Here is a 14,393-nt window from a genome sequence, read left to right as displayed (position 1 = left end):
CTGAGTCCCCACTGGACGCCGCGGTGCGTTGGGGCTTTGCACACCTCGGCCTCGGTTTTATTCCCTGGCTTGGCAGCCTCCTCCATTCCTGGGCACAACCCCCAGCTCTTCCCGGACCTGCCGCACGGATTCCTCCCGGGAGACATCGTGGGCTTCTGTCCTCGTTCCAGCTCTGAGGAACAGACAGGGCCACTGTGTGGCAGTTTCCCACACGGCTGCTGGCGATTGGCCTCAAGCTGGACCTTGTCTAACTAGGGTGTGACCCTGACACAACACAGCCCCGGCGGGTCTCAGTCTACACTGAGGGCTTGGCCCCCAGAGGACCCTAAGGACCCTCCGGCTGGGCAGGGGAGACAGCGGCTGCGGAGGCGGGACCAGGGCCGGCGTCGGGGGCCTGATCTTGAGGGCTGAATGCGTGGACAGCACAGGGGCATGCAGCCAGCCCCCGCTGGGAAGATGTGGGCTCTCCCTGTCTGCGGTTTGGGGGTTCGTGTCACAGAGGGAGCAGGTGCCTGGGTTCTCAGACAAACCGCGTCTCTGGGTGGCTGCAGAGTGAAGCAGTGGGTTTGGTCACCCGGGGGTCAGGGCACACAGGGGACCGTGAGCACGGACCCAGGAGCCAGAAGGGGGTTTGTATGGCGTTCATGCCGCCCGCCAGCTGTGCGGCCCTAGACAGGTTGCTGTTCCTCTCGGAGCGTGAGTCTGCGGTGAACATGGAAGTTAGACGGGCTGCCCTGGTTCCGCTCTCAGCCTAATGACCGGAGTGCAGTGCTTCGCCTTCTCCCGGCCTCAGGGCTTCCGATGGCGGCCTGTGTGGGGGCAGGTCTGAGTTTTTTAACAGAGAAACACCTTCTTCCGTTTTTATCTCACCGCAGAGACGGGGAGTGACGTGAGGAAGGGAGAAGACGCAGGGATACTTTCTATCGCCCCTTCTGCTGAGCGCTTGGAAGGCGGGGGCTGGCCTTCCCTGAAGGAAGGAGGTGCTGTCTGCCCCCGGAGGGGCCCGGGGTCCCGGGTGGTGGCACTAACCGAGGGGCCCGGAGAAGAGGCCTAACTTCCGCTGAGGGACTCCTTGTTTGCACAGTTCCACCCGACGCAGTCGCATGTCGTCTCCTTAACAACCATAGATAAACCTTTTACTTAAAATGTATTTCTATTGGGTTCAGAGAGGGAGGGAGAGGGAGAGAGAGATAGGAACATCAGTGATGAGAGAGTATCATTGATCGGCTGCCTCCTGCACGCCCCCCACTGGGGATGGAGCCCACAACCCAGGCATGTGCCCTGACCGGGAATCGAACTGTCACCCCTGGTTCATAGTTTGATTATTTATTAAACCACCTGGGGCTCAGCAGCATCGGAACCTTCTGCTTTTCATCTTGGCTCTGGGCTCTCCCACTGCCCCCCTAACCCCCATGGGGGTAGAAGGGCAGGCCTGTGCATCAGGGTCCTGGCAGGTAAGTGAAGGTGGAGACCTCTCCTCTCTGACAAATGTCCCACATGGAACATGAGCCCCACACAGCCCCTGCTCCTCGGCTGGCCACGCAGATTCAAGCCGGGACTGTCCTTCATGGTGTGGGACAGAGCAGGGCCAGCCGCTCTCGCCTCCCCACTCCCGGCCCTCTGAGGAGAGAGCAGCTGCTTTCCCTGCCGTGGTGGGAACTGCCTGCTCCCCAGGCTCCGTTAGCAAGCAGGGTTCCGCAGGCCCAGCCTCAAGCAGCGTGTCCAGTCAAGACCCCGCGAGCCAGGGGCCTCTTACGGTCCAGCCATGAAAAGAGCCAGCACACCGAACAGCCAAGTCAGTGAGTGCCCTCGTGGGACAGGAAGGAGAACATGAAGATGGTCCTGTGTTAACAGGAAAAGGAAATGAGACAGAAGTTGGCTCCTTTGACTGCAGGGAATGGAATCCTGTGAACTCAAGGGTTTTAGTTGGAACAAATATTTATTGAGTCTCCTATGTGTTAAACACTGTGGGAGGCACGCTCATTACGGTCTCATTTCTTCTCCATAACAAGTTAGGAAAGAGGAAGGCAGGCTCGCTGAAGTGACCTATTTAAAGCCACCGAGAGCCCAAATGCCGCCTCCGAGCCCAGAGGTCTCCTCCTCAAAGCCCTCGTGGCACGTGTCTCCGTCCGAGGCCACGGGCAGAGCGGGCAACTGGAGCTCAAAGGGCTTGGAAGCATGGCCAGGGCTCTGCGGTGCCCTCTGAGATGAGACAAAGCACAGCCCCCCTCCTCCCTCTCCCTCACCCCGCTCCCCGCCCACCTGTTCACAGGCCCTCCCCACCCAGGCCTTGCCTGACCCCCCTTACCCTAGGTGCAGAGTCTGCTCTCTGCTCCACAGCGTCTGCATTTTCCCTTTCGGAGCATTTCTTTCTCACTCCACATTGCGACCGTTTGCTGTCCGTCTTCCTGAACTCACCATAAGCTCCGGAGGGCAAGGACCGCTTCGTTATGCTCACCATTGAGTTCCCAGGGCTTGGCGCACACTAGGGGCTTCACAGAGACTCACCGTGGATTGAAAAGAAAGTCAAAGGTGGGTGGGTGGATGGATGGATGGATGGATGGATGGATGGATGGATGGATTGACAGATGAATAATGACTTGGATAAAGTCACCATGTCTCAAATTAAATTTATCTTTCCCTTCTTGACAAGTTAACTTACTTGACTCGCCAGTTTGTTAGTAGTACCATTAAAAGAGAGTGAGGCCCGAGCCGGTTTGGCTCACTGGATAGAGCGTCGGCCTGCAGACTGAAGGGCTGCGGGTTTGATTTCGGTCAGGGGCATGGACCTCGGTTGCAGGCTTGATCCCTGGCTCCGATCAGGGCACATTCGGGAGACAACCGATCGATGTGTCTCTCCCACATCCATGTTTCTCTGTGTGTGTGTGTCTCCCCTTCCCTGCCACTCTCTCTAAAAATCAATGGGAAAATGTCCTGAGGTGAGAATTAACAACGCCAGCAATAAAAGGAGAGTGAGCTTTCCATCTTCTGACTTTAAATCATTTACTAACCCGGGGATGACAAGCATTTGTTTAATCTCTCCGCACAGTGCTGGTAACCCCAGGACTAGCCGGGAGGCCGATACACAGCTGCTGCTAATCTTATATAACAACGTGTTAGGTGGCTTATAACTGTCTTTGGTGCCTCTTTTGTCGTCTACTTCCTCTCCCACAATGACCATCTGATATTTAACCTGTCCAATCTTTCTCCCAAGTATCACCTGTATTTGCTTCACCAGCCTCATCTCATCTCCTCACTTAATGAAACAGATTCTAACCCGTTCCTCTGCTTCAGATTTTTCTTCCAATCTTTTATGCACAGCATGCCCCGAGAGGCTCTAGAATTCCTCCAGCGAAGAGGCTCACGGTGGCTTCTTTGGCTCCCCATGGAGGGGGGAGGATAGGGACTAGTCTTGAAGCTGCAGATGCAAGTCACTAAATGTCCACTGTCCGTGTGAAAGCCGGGGGGAGGGAGCTTGACGGATATAAAGGGTATAAAGTTCTCCATCCTTGGCTAACCCCTGGGGTCACCGCTGGGCAAAAGCTGCCAATTTCTTAAAATATGGTTCTCATCAAGGTCCGTTTTGCTAATTCGTTTTTCAGTGAGTTTGGAAAACTTCCAGGATCCTTTGCCTGGCATTCAGGACTCTTCACAATTTTGCTTCAGGCTAACTGTTCCAGGCCATTTTGCTCCAACTCCAGTTTTTCGTTTTCTGTATTTCATGCCCTCTGGACACACCAACTCCACGTCCTGGTCCAGGAGTGGCTCCTCAGGTTCTTTTATCTGATGAAAGTCCCCCCTGAAGGCCCGGCTCAAAAGTTGTTCTCCCAGGCGATCCTCGCCCACCCAGCCTGCGGGCGCCATCCCTTCCTGGAATACCCAGCGCTTCTTCTTGTCAGGACCGTTTATCCTGCCGCGCAATTACATAACGTTCGAGTATTGTTGTTGAAAGTTTTCACGTGTTGATGTTGTCTCTCCCACTGGCCCGAGATGTCCATTTACGGTAAGGACAGCCACTTACCCCTGTGAGTCCCCCTGGCACGCAGCCCGAGCCTGTGGGACCCGGGAGGTAGACAATGGGCTGCTGAGTTACAGAGCGCCCCAGAGGCACTCTGCTCTTCTGACCCGCAGATGCACGACCACAGACAACAGGCTTCGGAAGTAGGGAGTTATCTAGTTCCAGGGCCAAGGATTCTGCCCAGGGAGTAGGTGTCATTTATCTACTGGCTGGAGGGCTTTGGACCTGGGAAACCAAGTGCCTGTGAGCCAGGCTCAGCCTGCTCACACCATTCCCTGTGCTGGTGACTAACGACTTGGAGCTGACCACATGGTGACACCCTCTGTCCCCATGTGCACACCGCCCCAGGCAGTCAATGGTGTTACCAGGTTCATGAGGAGGCCACCAGGAGTGGGGGTTAGAGGTGTGGTTTAAAAACTTTTGCAAAAATATGTCTTTTAGAGAGAAAGAAAACAAGGAATCTGGTAAAGAATATCCAATAATTATATTTTTAAAGAAATATTTTTAAAAATTGATTTTTAGAGAGAGAGAAAGGGAGAGGGAGAGGGAGAGAGAAACACTGATGTGAGATAGTAACATTGATCGGCTGCCTCCTGACAACCCCACAACTCCCGCATGTGCCCTGACCAGGAATCACACCGGCAACCCCCAGGCACATGGGATGACACTCAACCAATTAGCCACACGGGCCAGGGCACCAAGAATTTTTTGTACTATTTTTATAAATTTTCTGTAAATCTAAAAGTATATCAGAATTCTATATAATAAAAAGGTAATATGCAAATTGACCCTCGCACCCTCACACAAGATGGCCATCCCCATGTGGTCAAAGATGGCCGCCAGAAGATGTCTGGCAGGGGAGGGTAGTTGTGGGCGATCAGGCCAACAGGGGAGGGCAGTTGGGGGGGACCAGGCCTGCAGGGGAGGGCAGTTGGAGGTGACTGGGTCAGTAGGGGAGGGCATTTGGGGGGGACCAGGCCTGCAGGGGAGGGCAGTTGGGGGCAACCAGGCCTGCAGGGGAGGGCAGTTGGGGGCGATCAGGCCTGCAGGAAAGGGCAGTTAGGGGTGACCAGGCCTGCAGGGGAGGGCAGTTGGAGGTGACTGGGTCAGTAGGGGAGGGCATTTGGGGGGGACCAGGCCTGCAGGGGAGGGCAGTTGGGGGCAACCAGGCTGGCAGGGGAGGGTAATTGGGGGTGACCAGGCTGGCAGGGGGTGCGCAGTTAGGGGTGACTGGGCTGGCAGGAGAAGGCAGTTGGGGGTGACCAGGCTGGCAGGGGGTGCGCAGTTAGGGGTGACTGGGCTGGCAGGAGAAGGCAGTTGGGGGTGACCAGGCTGGCAGGGGGTGCGCAGTTAGGGGTGACTGGGCTGACAGGAGAAGGCAGTTGGGGGTGACCAGGCTGGCAGAGGAAGGCAGTTGGGGGAGATCAGGCCTTCAGGGGAGAGCATTTGGGGGTGACCAGGTTGGCAGTGGAGGGCAGTTGGGGGTGACCGGGCCTGAAGGGGAAGGCAGTTAAGGGCGACTAGGTCCGCAGGGGAGGGCAGTTGAGTGCAACCGGGCCAGCAGGGGAGGGCAGTTAGGCATCGATCAGGCTGGCAGGGGAATGGTTAGGGGGTGATCAGGCTGGCAGGCAGGTAAGTGGTTGGAAGCCAGCAGTCCCAGATTGTGAGAGGGATGTCTGACTGCTGGTTTAGGCCCGATCCCACAGTCGGACATCCCCCGAGGAGTCCCAGATTGGAGAGGGTGCAAGCTGGGCTGAGGGTCACCCCCCCCACCCCTGTGCACAAATTTTGTGCACCGGGCCTCTAGTATTAAATAAAATTTTAAAGCAGAAATAATAAAAGCCACCTTCTCTATATAGTGTCCCTCCCACCTTCCTCAGCCTTTAAGAATAATTAACATTTTAACACATTAATATACAAATTATATTTGTGAATATTTCTCCTATTAAACAGGAAGTGTAACTTGGAAAATGGAAGTACTCAAAGAGCACTTTTAAATATTTTATAACATAAAATAGTATTTTAGGATGTTAATATTGTAATAGGGGTTTTTAATTCTGTATGATCCGGAGCAAGACATTTAACCTCTTTAGGTTTCAGTTTCCTCTTCTTTAACAATTGAATAAAAATGCCCATCCCTGAGCATTGTCATAGGTATTAAATAGAAAGTTAAATATGAAGCAATTAATATAATTCCTGCTAGTGCCATGACATACTAGTTCCAATGTTTAAGAAATGTTGAAAACCAAGTCCTCTCCACTCTGTCCCAGACACGGGAAAGCCATCTGGAGCAGAGGAGCTGCCTAATGAATAGTTTCCGAGGAAGTGGGAGGCCTGCGTCAGTGTTGCAAACAGCCTTCTCAGTGACTTCGCAAGAGCCCCTCATGTCTCCAGGCCTCTGCTTTCCTCATCTGTGAAATGGGTTGGTTTTCATTACAATCAGAGGACTAATTAGAGAGGACGATAGAGATGCTGGGGTCTAAGACCCTTGGAGAAAGGACTGGAAAACCCGACAGATGTGAGATCAGCAGCCTGCCGGAGGGGGAGTTCATCTCACAGCAGCAGCTTCCCGGAGCTGGGGCGCTGGGGCGGTGCGGGGCGGGCAGTCTCTCAGGCCTCAGTGTGCCAAGGAGGAGCCACTGCTCGGGGTCATCCAGGGGCTGGGGTCAGACAGCCCCGGACAGTGTGCATGCAGGACTGGAGCTGGGGCAGCTGAGACCTGAGCGCCGGGCACTGCCCACGGCTCCTCCATCCCCTCCCGCTGGTCCTCAAGGATGGACCCAGACCTCCCACCCCGACCCCCTCCGGGGCGACCCTGGAGGCCAGAGCACGCGCTGGCGTGGGGGGCAGGCAAGCCGTCTGCCTCCTGCTCTCTCTGGAGGCTGCGGTGCGCGCTGGCCTGGCCCTGGCATGCGGTTTGCTCCAGGGCTTCCGAGAACAGCCCGGCCCGCAGGGCCAGCTCAGCACCAACGGATCTGATGGGTCCTGACCGCAGACCCCAAGGAGCCCAGGCGAAAGGCAAGGCCTCAGGTGAAGGTGGCTGCGGGGACAGAGCGAGGAGGGGACTTGGTCTGCATGGTCGGTCGGTCAGTCGGTCGGTCTCGGTAGGTCTGCAGTTTCCTGCTGACCAAACCAGATGGGTCCGGGAGAGGGGAGAGAAGAGGGGCGAGGAGGCGAGAGGGGAGCGGCAGGAGAATTTAATAATAGAGAGGGGGAGAGGGGGAGAGGGGGAGAGGGGGAGAGGGGGGAAGAGGGGGGGAGAGGGGAAGAGGGGGGGAGAGGGGCAGAGGGAGAGAGGGGGAGAGGGGCAGAGGGGCAGAGGGGGAGAAGGGGAGAGGGGGAGAGGGGAAAGGGACAGAGGGGGAGAGGGGGAGAGGGGGAGCGGGGGAGAGGGGAGAGGGGGAGAGAGGGAAAGAGGGGGGGAGTGGGGCAGAGGGGGAGAGGGGGAGAGGGGCAGAGGGACAGAGGGGGAGAGGGGGAGAGGGGGAGCGGGGGAGAGGGGAGAGGGGAAGAGGGGGGAGAGGGGGAGAGGGGGAGAGGGGGAGAGGGGGGGAGAGGGGGAGCGGGGAGAGAAGAGATTGTGAGAGAAGTGGAAGCAGAGAGTCTGTGAGCGAGAAAGAGATGGAGACGGAGCAGCCTGCAGGGCTCGGCCCGGGGCTCAGCCGGAGGGTCCCCGACTTTCCCTGCGCGGAGCCCGCCCTCCCGCGCCCGCAGCCCGGCGCCCCGCTGCCGAGGTGGGGCCCCGGCGGCCCGCTCCCGCCGCGCACCCCAAGGCGGGAGGGCGGGGCGGGGAGGGAGGGGCTGCGGGAGGAGGCGGCCATGTGGTTGCAGCTCCTCTATTTTCTCCCTTCCTCACTCCTCCTTTCCAAACTGGGAGAAGTGCTCCGGGAGCGGGAGCGCCTCTCCGCCCGCTTCCCCCGCCCCGGGCTCCGCTCCCGTCCGGGCGCCGGCCGGTGGGGCGCGCGAAGCCCCCTGCGAGCGGGCGCGGGGCGCGGGCCTCCCGCGGGGCACGTGGCCGCAGGCGCCCCGCCGGCCCCCGCAGGCGCCCCGCCCAGCTCGCCCACCGCCCCGGAGCCCCGCGGCTGAGCGGGAGGCGCCGCCCGCACCGCCGGGATGGACCCGCTCCTGCTCTGGCTGGGTGAGTGCCCGGGGGGGCGGGCGGGGACCGAGGACCCGCGAATCTCCGCGCCCGGGAGGGACGGGACGGCTGTCCCGGGGGAGCCCGACTCCCCTGCGGCCTCCGCTGCGGGGCACATCTGGCCTGGGCGGACTGGGGGTCCTGGTCCGGCTCGGGCGGACCGTGGGCGGCGGAGGGTCTGCGCCCTGGAGGGTTGGTCTCCGGAGAGGCTGGGGAGCTGGGATGGGGGAGGGAGATCTTGGGGAATTTGGGTGCCAGGTTCCTGAGGGTGGGGGAGGGTTTTGTTGCAAACAGGCGCCTCCAGGGCCCAGATTGGAAACAGATGTGTGGCGGGGTCAGAGGGAGGGAAGGCGAAGCGACGGGAGGGGAGAGGCGAGGGGAGGCCGGGCACCAGGAGAGCCCGGAGGCCGGGACGGGGGAGAGGACGGGACTGGAGGGACAGAGGCGGAGAAAGGGGCACGACGGAGGGGAGTGAGCCCAGACGGCGGGGAGAAGACGGAAAGCAGGGAACGGAGAGCGGTTCTGGGGCAACGGAAGCGCCGCCCGCGCCCCTGTCACCCGCAGGATTCCTGAGGCCGCGGAGGCCCGGACGCTTCCCGGCTGGAGGGGGGACTGCAGGGTGGAGGGGGGGGGGCTGCAGGGTGGAGGTGGGGGGCTGCAGGGTGGAGGTGGGGGGGCTGCAGGGTGGAGGGGGGACTGCAGGGGGGGCTGCAGGGTGGAGGGGGGGCTGCAGGGTGGAGGGGGGACTGCAGGGTGGAGGTGGGGGGGCTGCAGGGTGGAGGTGGGGGGGGGGGGCTGCAGGGTGGCGGGACAGCACACATCCAGGCTGTGCGCGCAGGAGGCAGGAGCTGACCGGGAGCCTGCGGATGTCTGCGATGCCAGGGCCCTCGGGCAGGAAAACGGAAGAAACCCGCTTATGCAGGAGCGAAGTGCGGTCTCACCTGCAGACAGGACCAAAGGCAGCCAGAATTCAGAAAAGGGGGAGCCAGCCACTGGTGGAGTGAGCTCGGCCCTGCCCCCAGGCCCCCAGAGAACTAGCCCTGGTCTTGCTGACCAGCGGGATGACCTCGGGGTGACCTCGGACAGGCTATTCACTACGTGAGGCTTCGGTTTCCTTAGCTCCGAACAGGACCCAGATGGGTCCCGAGTCCCTCCGGGCCCCACGGCCACAGCCTGAACCACCCGGGCTCTGACAGGCCTGATGTCTGGGAACCTCAAACGAGGGTGAAGTGAAGTCACCCTGAACTAGCTGTCTAGAAAGCTCCCTCTCTCTCTCTCTCTCTCTCTTTTGTCTCCCCCCCCATTTTTTTTGAAACCTTACAAACCAACCAGGCCATCTGGCTGGGCCAGGTAAGCGGGTAAAGGAGGTGGACTGGCGAACTATTGCTCAGGTAGGGCGGGTGAGGCCTGTTTTCTGAGCCCTTTCAGAAGCCCGCCAGGTGTTCAGTCCTGCTCCTGCGCGCAGCTGGCACCTCTGGAGAGCGCCTCCGCCCCCTTCAGGGGCCTCTACCCTAAGCGACCGGTCACCCGTGCCCAGGAGACTCCAACACCAGAGCTGCCTTCTTAAAAACAGCTGCAATTCCTTAAGTACTTGTTATTCTCAGCACTTTATACGTACTATCTGGTTAACTCACTTACTTTTATGCCAACCCTGTTGGCTACCCCCTTCATTATTCCCATTTCACAGATGAAGAAAGCAGGGTGGGAAGAGGTCAGATAACTTGCCCAAGGCCATAAGCTCATAGTTAGCAGAGATGGGGTTTGAGTGCAGGTTGTCTGCCTCCAGAGATTGCTCACCAAAGCGTCTTCCGTCACCACAGGAGGCTCTACAGACGCCCGTAGTGAAGTCCAGGGGAGTCCCTACAGGGCCCGTGAGCTGTCAGTGTGCGCCTGCCCTGCGGGCGGGGCCTGGGGGAGGGAAGAGGCACCTTCAGGCACAAAGTGCGAGGGGGCTCTGGCCCACAGGCCCGTTGGCATCAGCTGGCCTTGATGATGGTTCTCTTAGTTCCTGAGGGTTGGGTTAGTCCTTATTGGGTGCCTGCTGTGTGTACTCACGCCTCTGGTGGGTGCTCTGCCTTTATAATAGAAGCTGCCCCTCACGGTTGCTTTCTTGGTTCTGTCTTTACAAACTGAAAGCCATGTAGAAGGGAAGAGGTGGACTGCTGCCTTGGAATTCTGCCCAAGAGGAAGCTCGGCATTCACGCCTGCTGTTAAGCTTTGCCACATCTATGCTGTGTCAAACAGACTCAGATTCATGACATCCAAGCCCTAAGTTGATGAAACTGTTCCAGTAAGAAGTCACAGGGGGGACAGGCTGAAGGTCAGGACAGGAGACAAGGCAGGAGACCTGAGATGAGCTCGGTAAATCAGAGACAGGCATGGAGGGGAGCAACACTGAAGGAACCCCTCTGCAGCTGACATCGCCGGGGGGGGGGGGGGGGAGCCCCTGGGGAGCACTCCCGTGGGCTGGATGACCCTTATTTGCAAAGTGGCTTTGGGCCATGGTATTCCTGGGCACCCTTAGCCAAGCCAGAAAGAAAACCCTCAGAGTTGCCTGAATCCTAAAACTACCTACTGATCCCTTGAAGGCACAGTTCTGGCCACCGCTGGGTGGTTTTGACCTCTCTTTTCTAGAGAACGCACAGTATTGAAAGGGAGTCGGGAGGGCGAAGGGTCACTGTCTGAACAAGGATGGATCTGCCAATAAATCAAATCAAATGCCCCGCCTCTCTGAATGAATGAAAAATCACTACCCTGATCTCTATGGAGGAGAGGGAAGGGAGACTTCATGGGCCCCCCAAACTCGAACCCCTCCTCCGACTACCACCCCCAGCCTCCCCTGGAGCTCAGGTCCTCATCATTCCACCTGAGCTTCCCTCCTGGACTTCTGTGATAGCTGCCACGTTGACCTCCTGCCTGGACCCTCTCTCCTCTACCCTGCACACTGCGACTGGCAACCGTGTAGAACAGCTGGTATAAAGCAAGGAATTTGGATTAGGAATCTGGCAGGCTTTCTTGGTTCTTGTTCTGACTCCTTTGTCTATCAAATGGGGGTGGAGAGAACTTGAGTTCAAAATTTCTATAATTCTATGATTTTACTCCATTCTTCTGTAAACCTTTATTGGTCTCCATTGCTTATAATACTGAGTACAAACACTTCATTCTCATATTGAAGTTTTTATAGAATACTAGGGGCCAAGTGCACGAATTCGTGCACCTTGAAAGGAACTGTGGGCCACGAGGCTGTAGTGGGCACCGGGGTGGGTTTGCCCATCCTCCACAGCCCTGCCCGGCCCCTCCCACCACTGCCCCAGTTCCCTGTTTGCCGGCAGTCCCTCTCCTGCCATCGCCACTCCGGCACCATGCCCCACTCGCACCCGCTGACTACGTGGAGTCATTGGGGCAGGTGCAAGCTGGGCTGGCGCCGTCAGCGGGTGCAAGCGGCTGCTGCTGCCCCATACACCCCTCAGGAGCAGGGGGAGGTGGAGAAGCCCTCAGGGGCGATCGGGGCCAGCAGCTGCTGCTCACACCCACTGATGGCACCGAACAATCAGGACCAGTGCTGGGCGCAGGCAGAGGGTGCGAGTGGCGGCTTCAGCACCAGGCAGGACCGTGGCGCTCGGGAGCAAAGAATTTCCAGTAATCACCAGAAGCTCACCCTGATGACGACTGGTGCCCCACCTTGGTCTGGCACCCCTGCTCACCTGCTGCACCATCCCGCCGCAGCTGACGCCCACCATGTTCCGCGCTCTGCTGCCTGCTGCCAATACCCACCATGTCCCATGTGTGCGCCCTGGTGGTCAGTGCACGTCATAGCGACCGGTTGTTCGGTCTATTTGCATATTAGGATTTTATATATATAGACCTAGAGGCCTGGTACATGACATTCATGCACTGGATTGGAGGGGGGCCCTCAGCCTGGCCTGTGCCCTCTCATAGTCTGGGACCCCTCGGGGGATGTCTGCCTGCCAGCTTAGGCCCAATACCCCTAGGGATCAGGCCTAAGCCAGCAGGCAGACATCCCTCTCTCAGTCCGGGGCTCTCATAGTCTGGGACCCCTCGCTCCATACTGCCCACCTGCAGCGGAGGCGGGGGAGGCTCCCACCACCGCCGCTGTGCTTGCCAGCCGTGAGCTCAGCTCAGGGCTTCTGGCTGAGTGGTGCTCCCCCTGTGGGAACGCACTGACCACCGGGGGCAGCTCCTGCGTTGAGCATCTGCCCCCTGGTGGTCAGTGCACATCATAGGGCAGTGATGGCGAACCTATGACACGTGTGTCAGCACTGACACGTGTAGCCATTTCTGATGACACGCGGCCGCATGCCGAGGATGAAACATTTGCTGCTCCTGAGGATGAAACATTTGAGACTAGAGTCTTGGAGTTAGTTTTTTCCTCAAAGTGACACACTACCCTAGTTATGCTCAGTTTTTTGGCGAAGTTTGACACACCAAGCTCAAAAGGTTGCCCATCACTGTCATAGGGACTGGTCATTTTGCCATTCGGATGATTTGCATATTAGGGTTTTATTATATAGGATCATCCCTCTCCTCTCCTCCCTGCCCCCAGACAATTCTGCAGAGAACCTCGATTTCTTCTGGTGCCCTAGCCATGTCCATGCTTCTTTCAGTTCTGTGCTTGTGCTTATGGTCGTCCCTCCGCCAAAAGTGCCCCGTTACTCTCCACCCCACAGATCAAAACCACCTCCTCCAAATGCCCATCCATGGTTTCACCAGCAGAATATATTCCTTCCTCTCTTGGAATCCAGTAGCCTTTCTATTCTGCTACCTTTGCAGCATACTGATCTGAATGCATATCTAATGCCCCAGTTAGACTGTCGGCTCCGTGTCTCATTCACCTGTGCTCCACTTTCCGCACCTTACATAAACAAAATGCTTGTGAACTATTTGTTGAGATAATTGGATTTTTGGAACGTTTTAAAGGTGAAAGATTTGAAGAATTATTCATCTGTGGGATGATACAATTGTGAGGAGCCCAGTTTTAATTCAGCTTGTTTTGTGCTTTCTTGTCCATTAATGCAAAAATAGGATCAGGACTATTTTTAAAAATTATACATAAAACAGCCCTAGATGGTTTGGCTAAGTGAATAGAGTGTCGGCCTATGGATTACAGGGTCCCGGGTTTGATTCTGGTCAAGGGCACATGTCCGCGTTGTGGCTTAATCCCCAGTGGGGGGCATGCAGGAAGCAGCTGATCAATGATTCTTTCTCATTATTGATGTTTCTATTTCTCCCTCCCTCTATCTTCCTCTATGAAATCAATAAAAATATATTTTTTAACAAGTTCTTCTGTGCCCTAGGTCACAAAGATTTAAAAATATATATTTACATAGAACATTACATGGACGGGGACCAGATATCATATTTGTTATACAAACTTAGTTTGTTATATTGGGTATATTACTACCAGAGTAACAATAGACATTTTCACTGAAACTTCTGCCAGGTTGGGAAGAAGTTTCTCCCTGAAAATGAGTTTAAGGAAGGCTTGAGTTTAATGACAGGTCTCAGTAGGATTCTATGTCCTTGCCTCATCTTCCCACATTAATGATGATGGTCATAGTAATGATAGGTTCCCAGTAGGCACATATCTTGTCTCATCCTATTTTTGTCTTGTGCTCAGCTGAGCAGTGTGCATAAATGAGTATATTCCATGAGTGCACGTAGTGATGATGACCTGGACAGACATTTTTAAAAGGTGAAGTCAGAGATTGTCAGAAAAGGGAAAGCTAAGGGACTATGTAAATCGATGGTTCAGAGAGATTCGACTAAAGTTAAACAGCGAGCTTAGCAGGAGGGCCAGACGAGACCCCTAACTCCACGATATGCCCAATCACACATTCTTGAAATAGAAGATCTCTCCCTCCTTTTCAGCTCATGGAGATCACAGTTGCTCTTCAGAAGCTGCATTAAATGAGCCAAACGCTGAATAATTGGCACTGGCTTTCATGTTGAGAAATTGCCTGAAAAATAGGGCAGATGTCGTAACATCTCCATTTGGCCATCGTGGCTGGAAATCCTGGAAACTCCGCAGTGCCCTGTCTGATGTCTGCCGCACTCGGGAAAGAGAGGACACCGGGGATGTGGGGGTGTGCCCGCAAGGAACAGAGTGGAAACCCCGTAGCTCTGGCTCCTTCCTAATGGTGCCGGGTTATTCTGGGAAAGTCATACCACTCGGATCCTCAGGTACTGTTTTTTTTTCTTGTAAAAGGAGGTTATCAG

The 14,393-nt window shown here is 56.5% G+C and overlaps 1 protein-coding gene across 1 annotated transcript in view; it reads left to right on the top strand.

Annotated features, from left to right (window-relative positions):
* The first annotated feature begins 7,850 nt into the window (after positions 1–7,850).
* The window catches only part of CLMP (CXADR like cell adhesion molecule), a 100,825-nt gene continuing 94,282 nt past the window's right edge, over positions 7,851–14,393 (top strand). Inside the window, exon 1 of the mRNA XM_079762812.1 lies at positions 7,851–8,156. Within this exon, the coding sequence (XP_079618938.1) occupies positions 8,132–8,156 (25 nt within the window). The 5' untranslated portion in view covers positions 7,851–8,131. The remainder of the gene's footprint in view (positions 8,157–14,393) is intronic.

This window comes from Cnephaeus nilssonii (genome assembly GCF_951640355.1).
Source record: "Cnephaeus nilssonii genome assembly, chromosome: 22".
Lineage (NCBI taxonomy): Eukaryota > Metazoa > Chordata > Mammalia > Chiroptera > Vespertilionidae > Cnephaeus > Cnephaeus nilssonii.
This window is presented reverse-complemented; position numbering and strand designations above follow the sequence as displayed.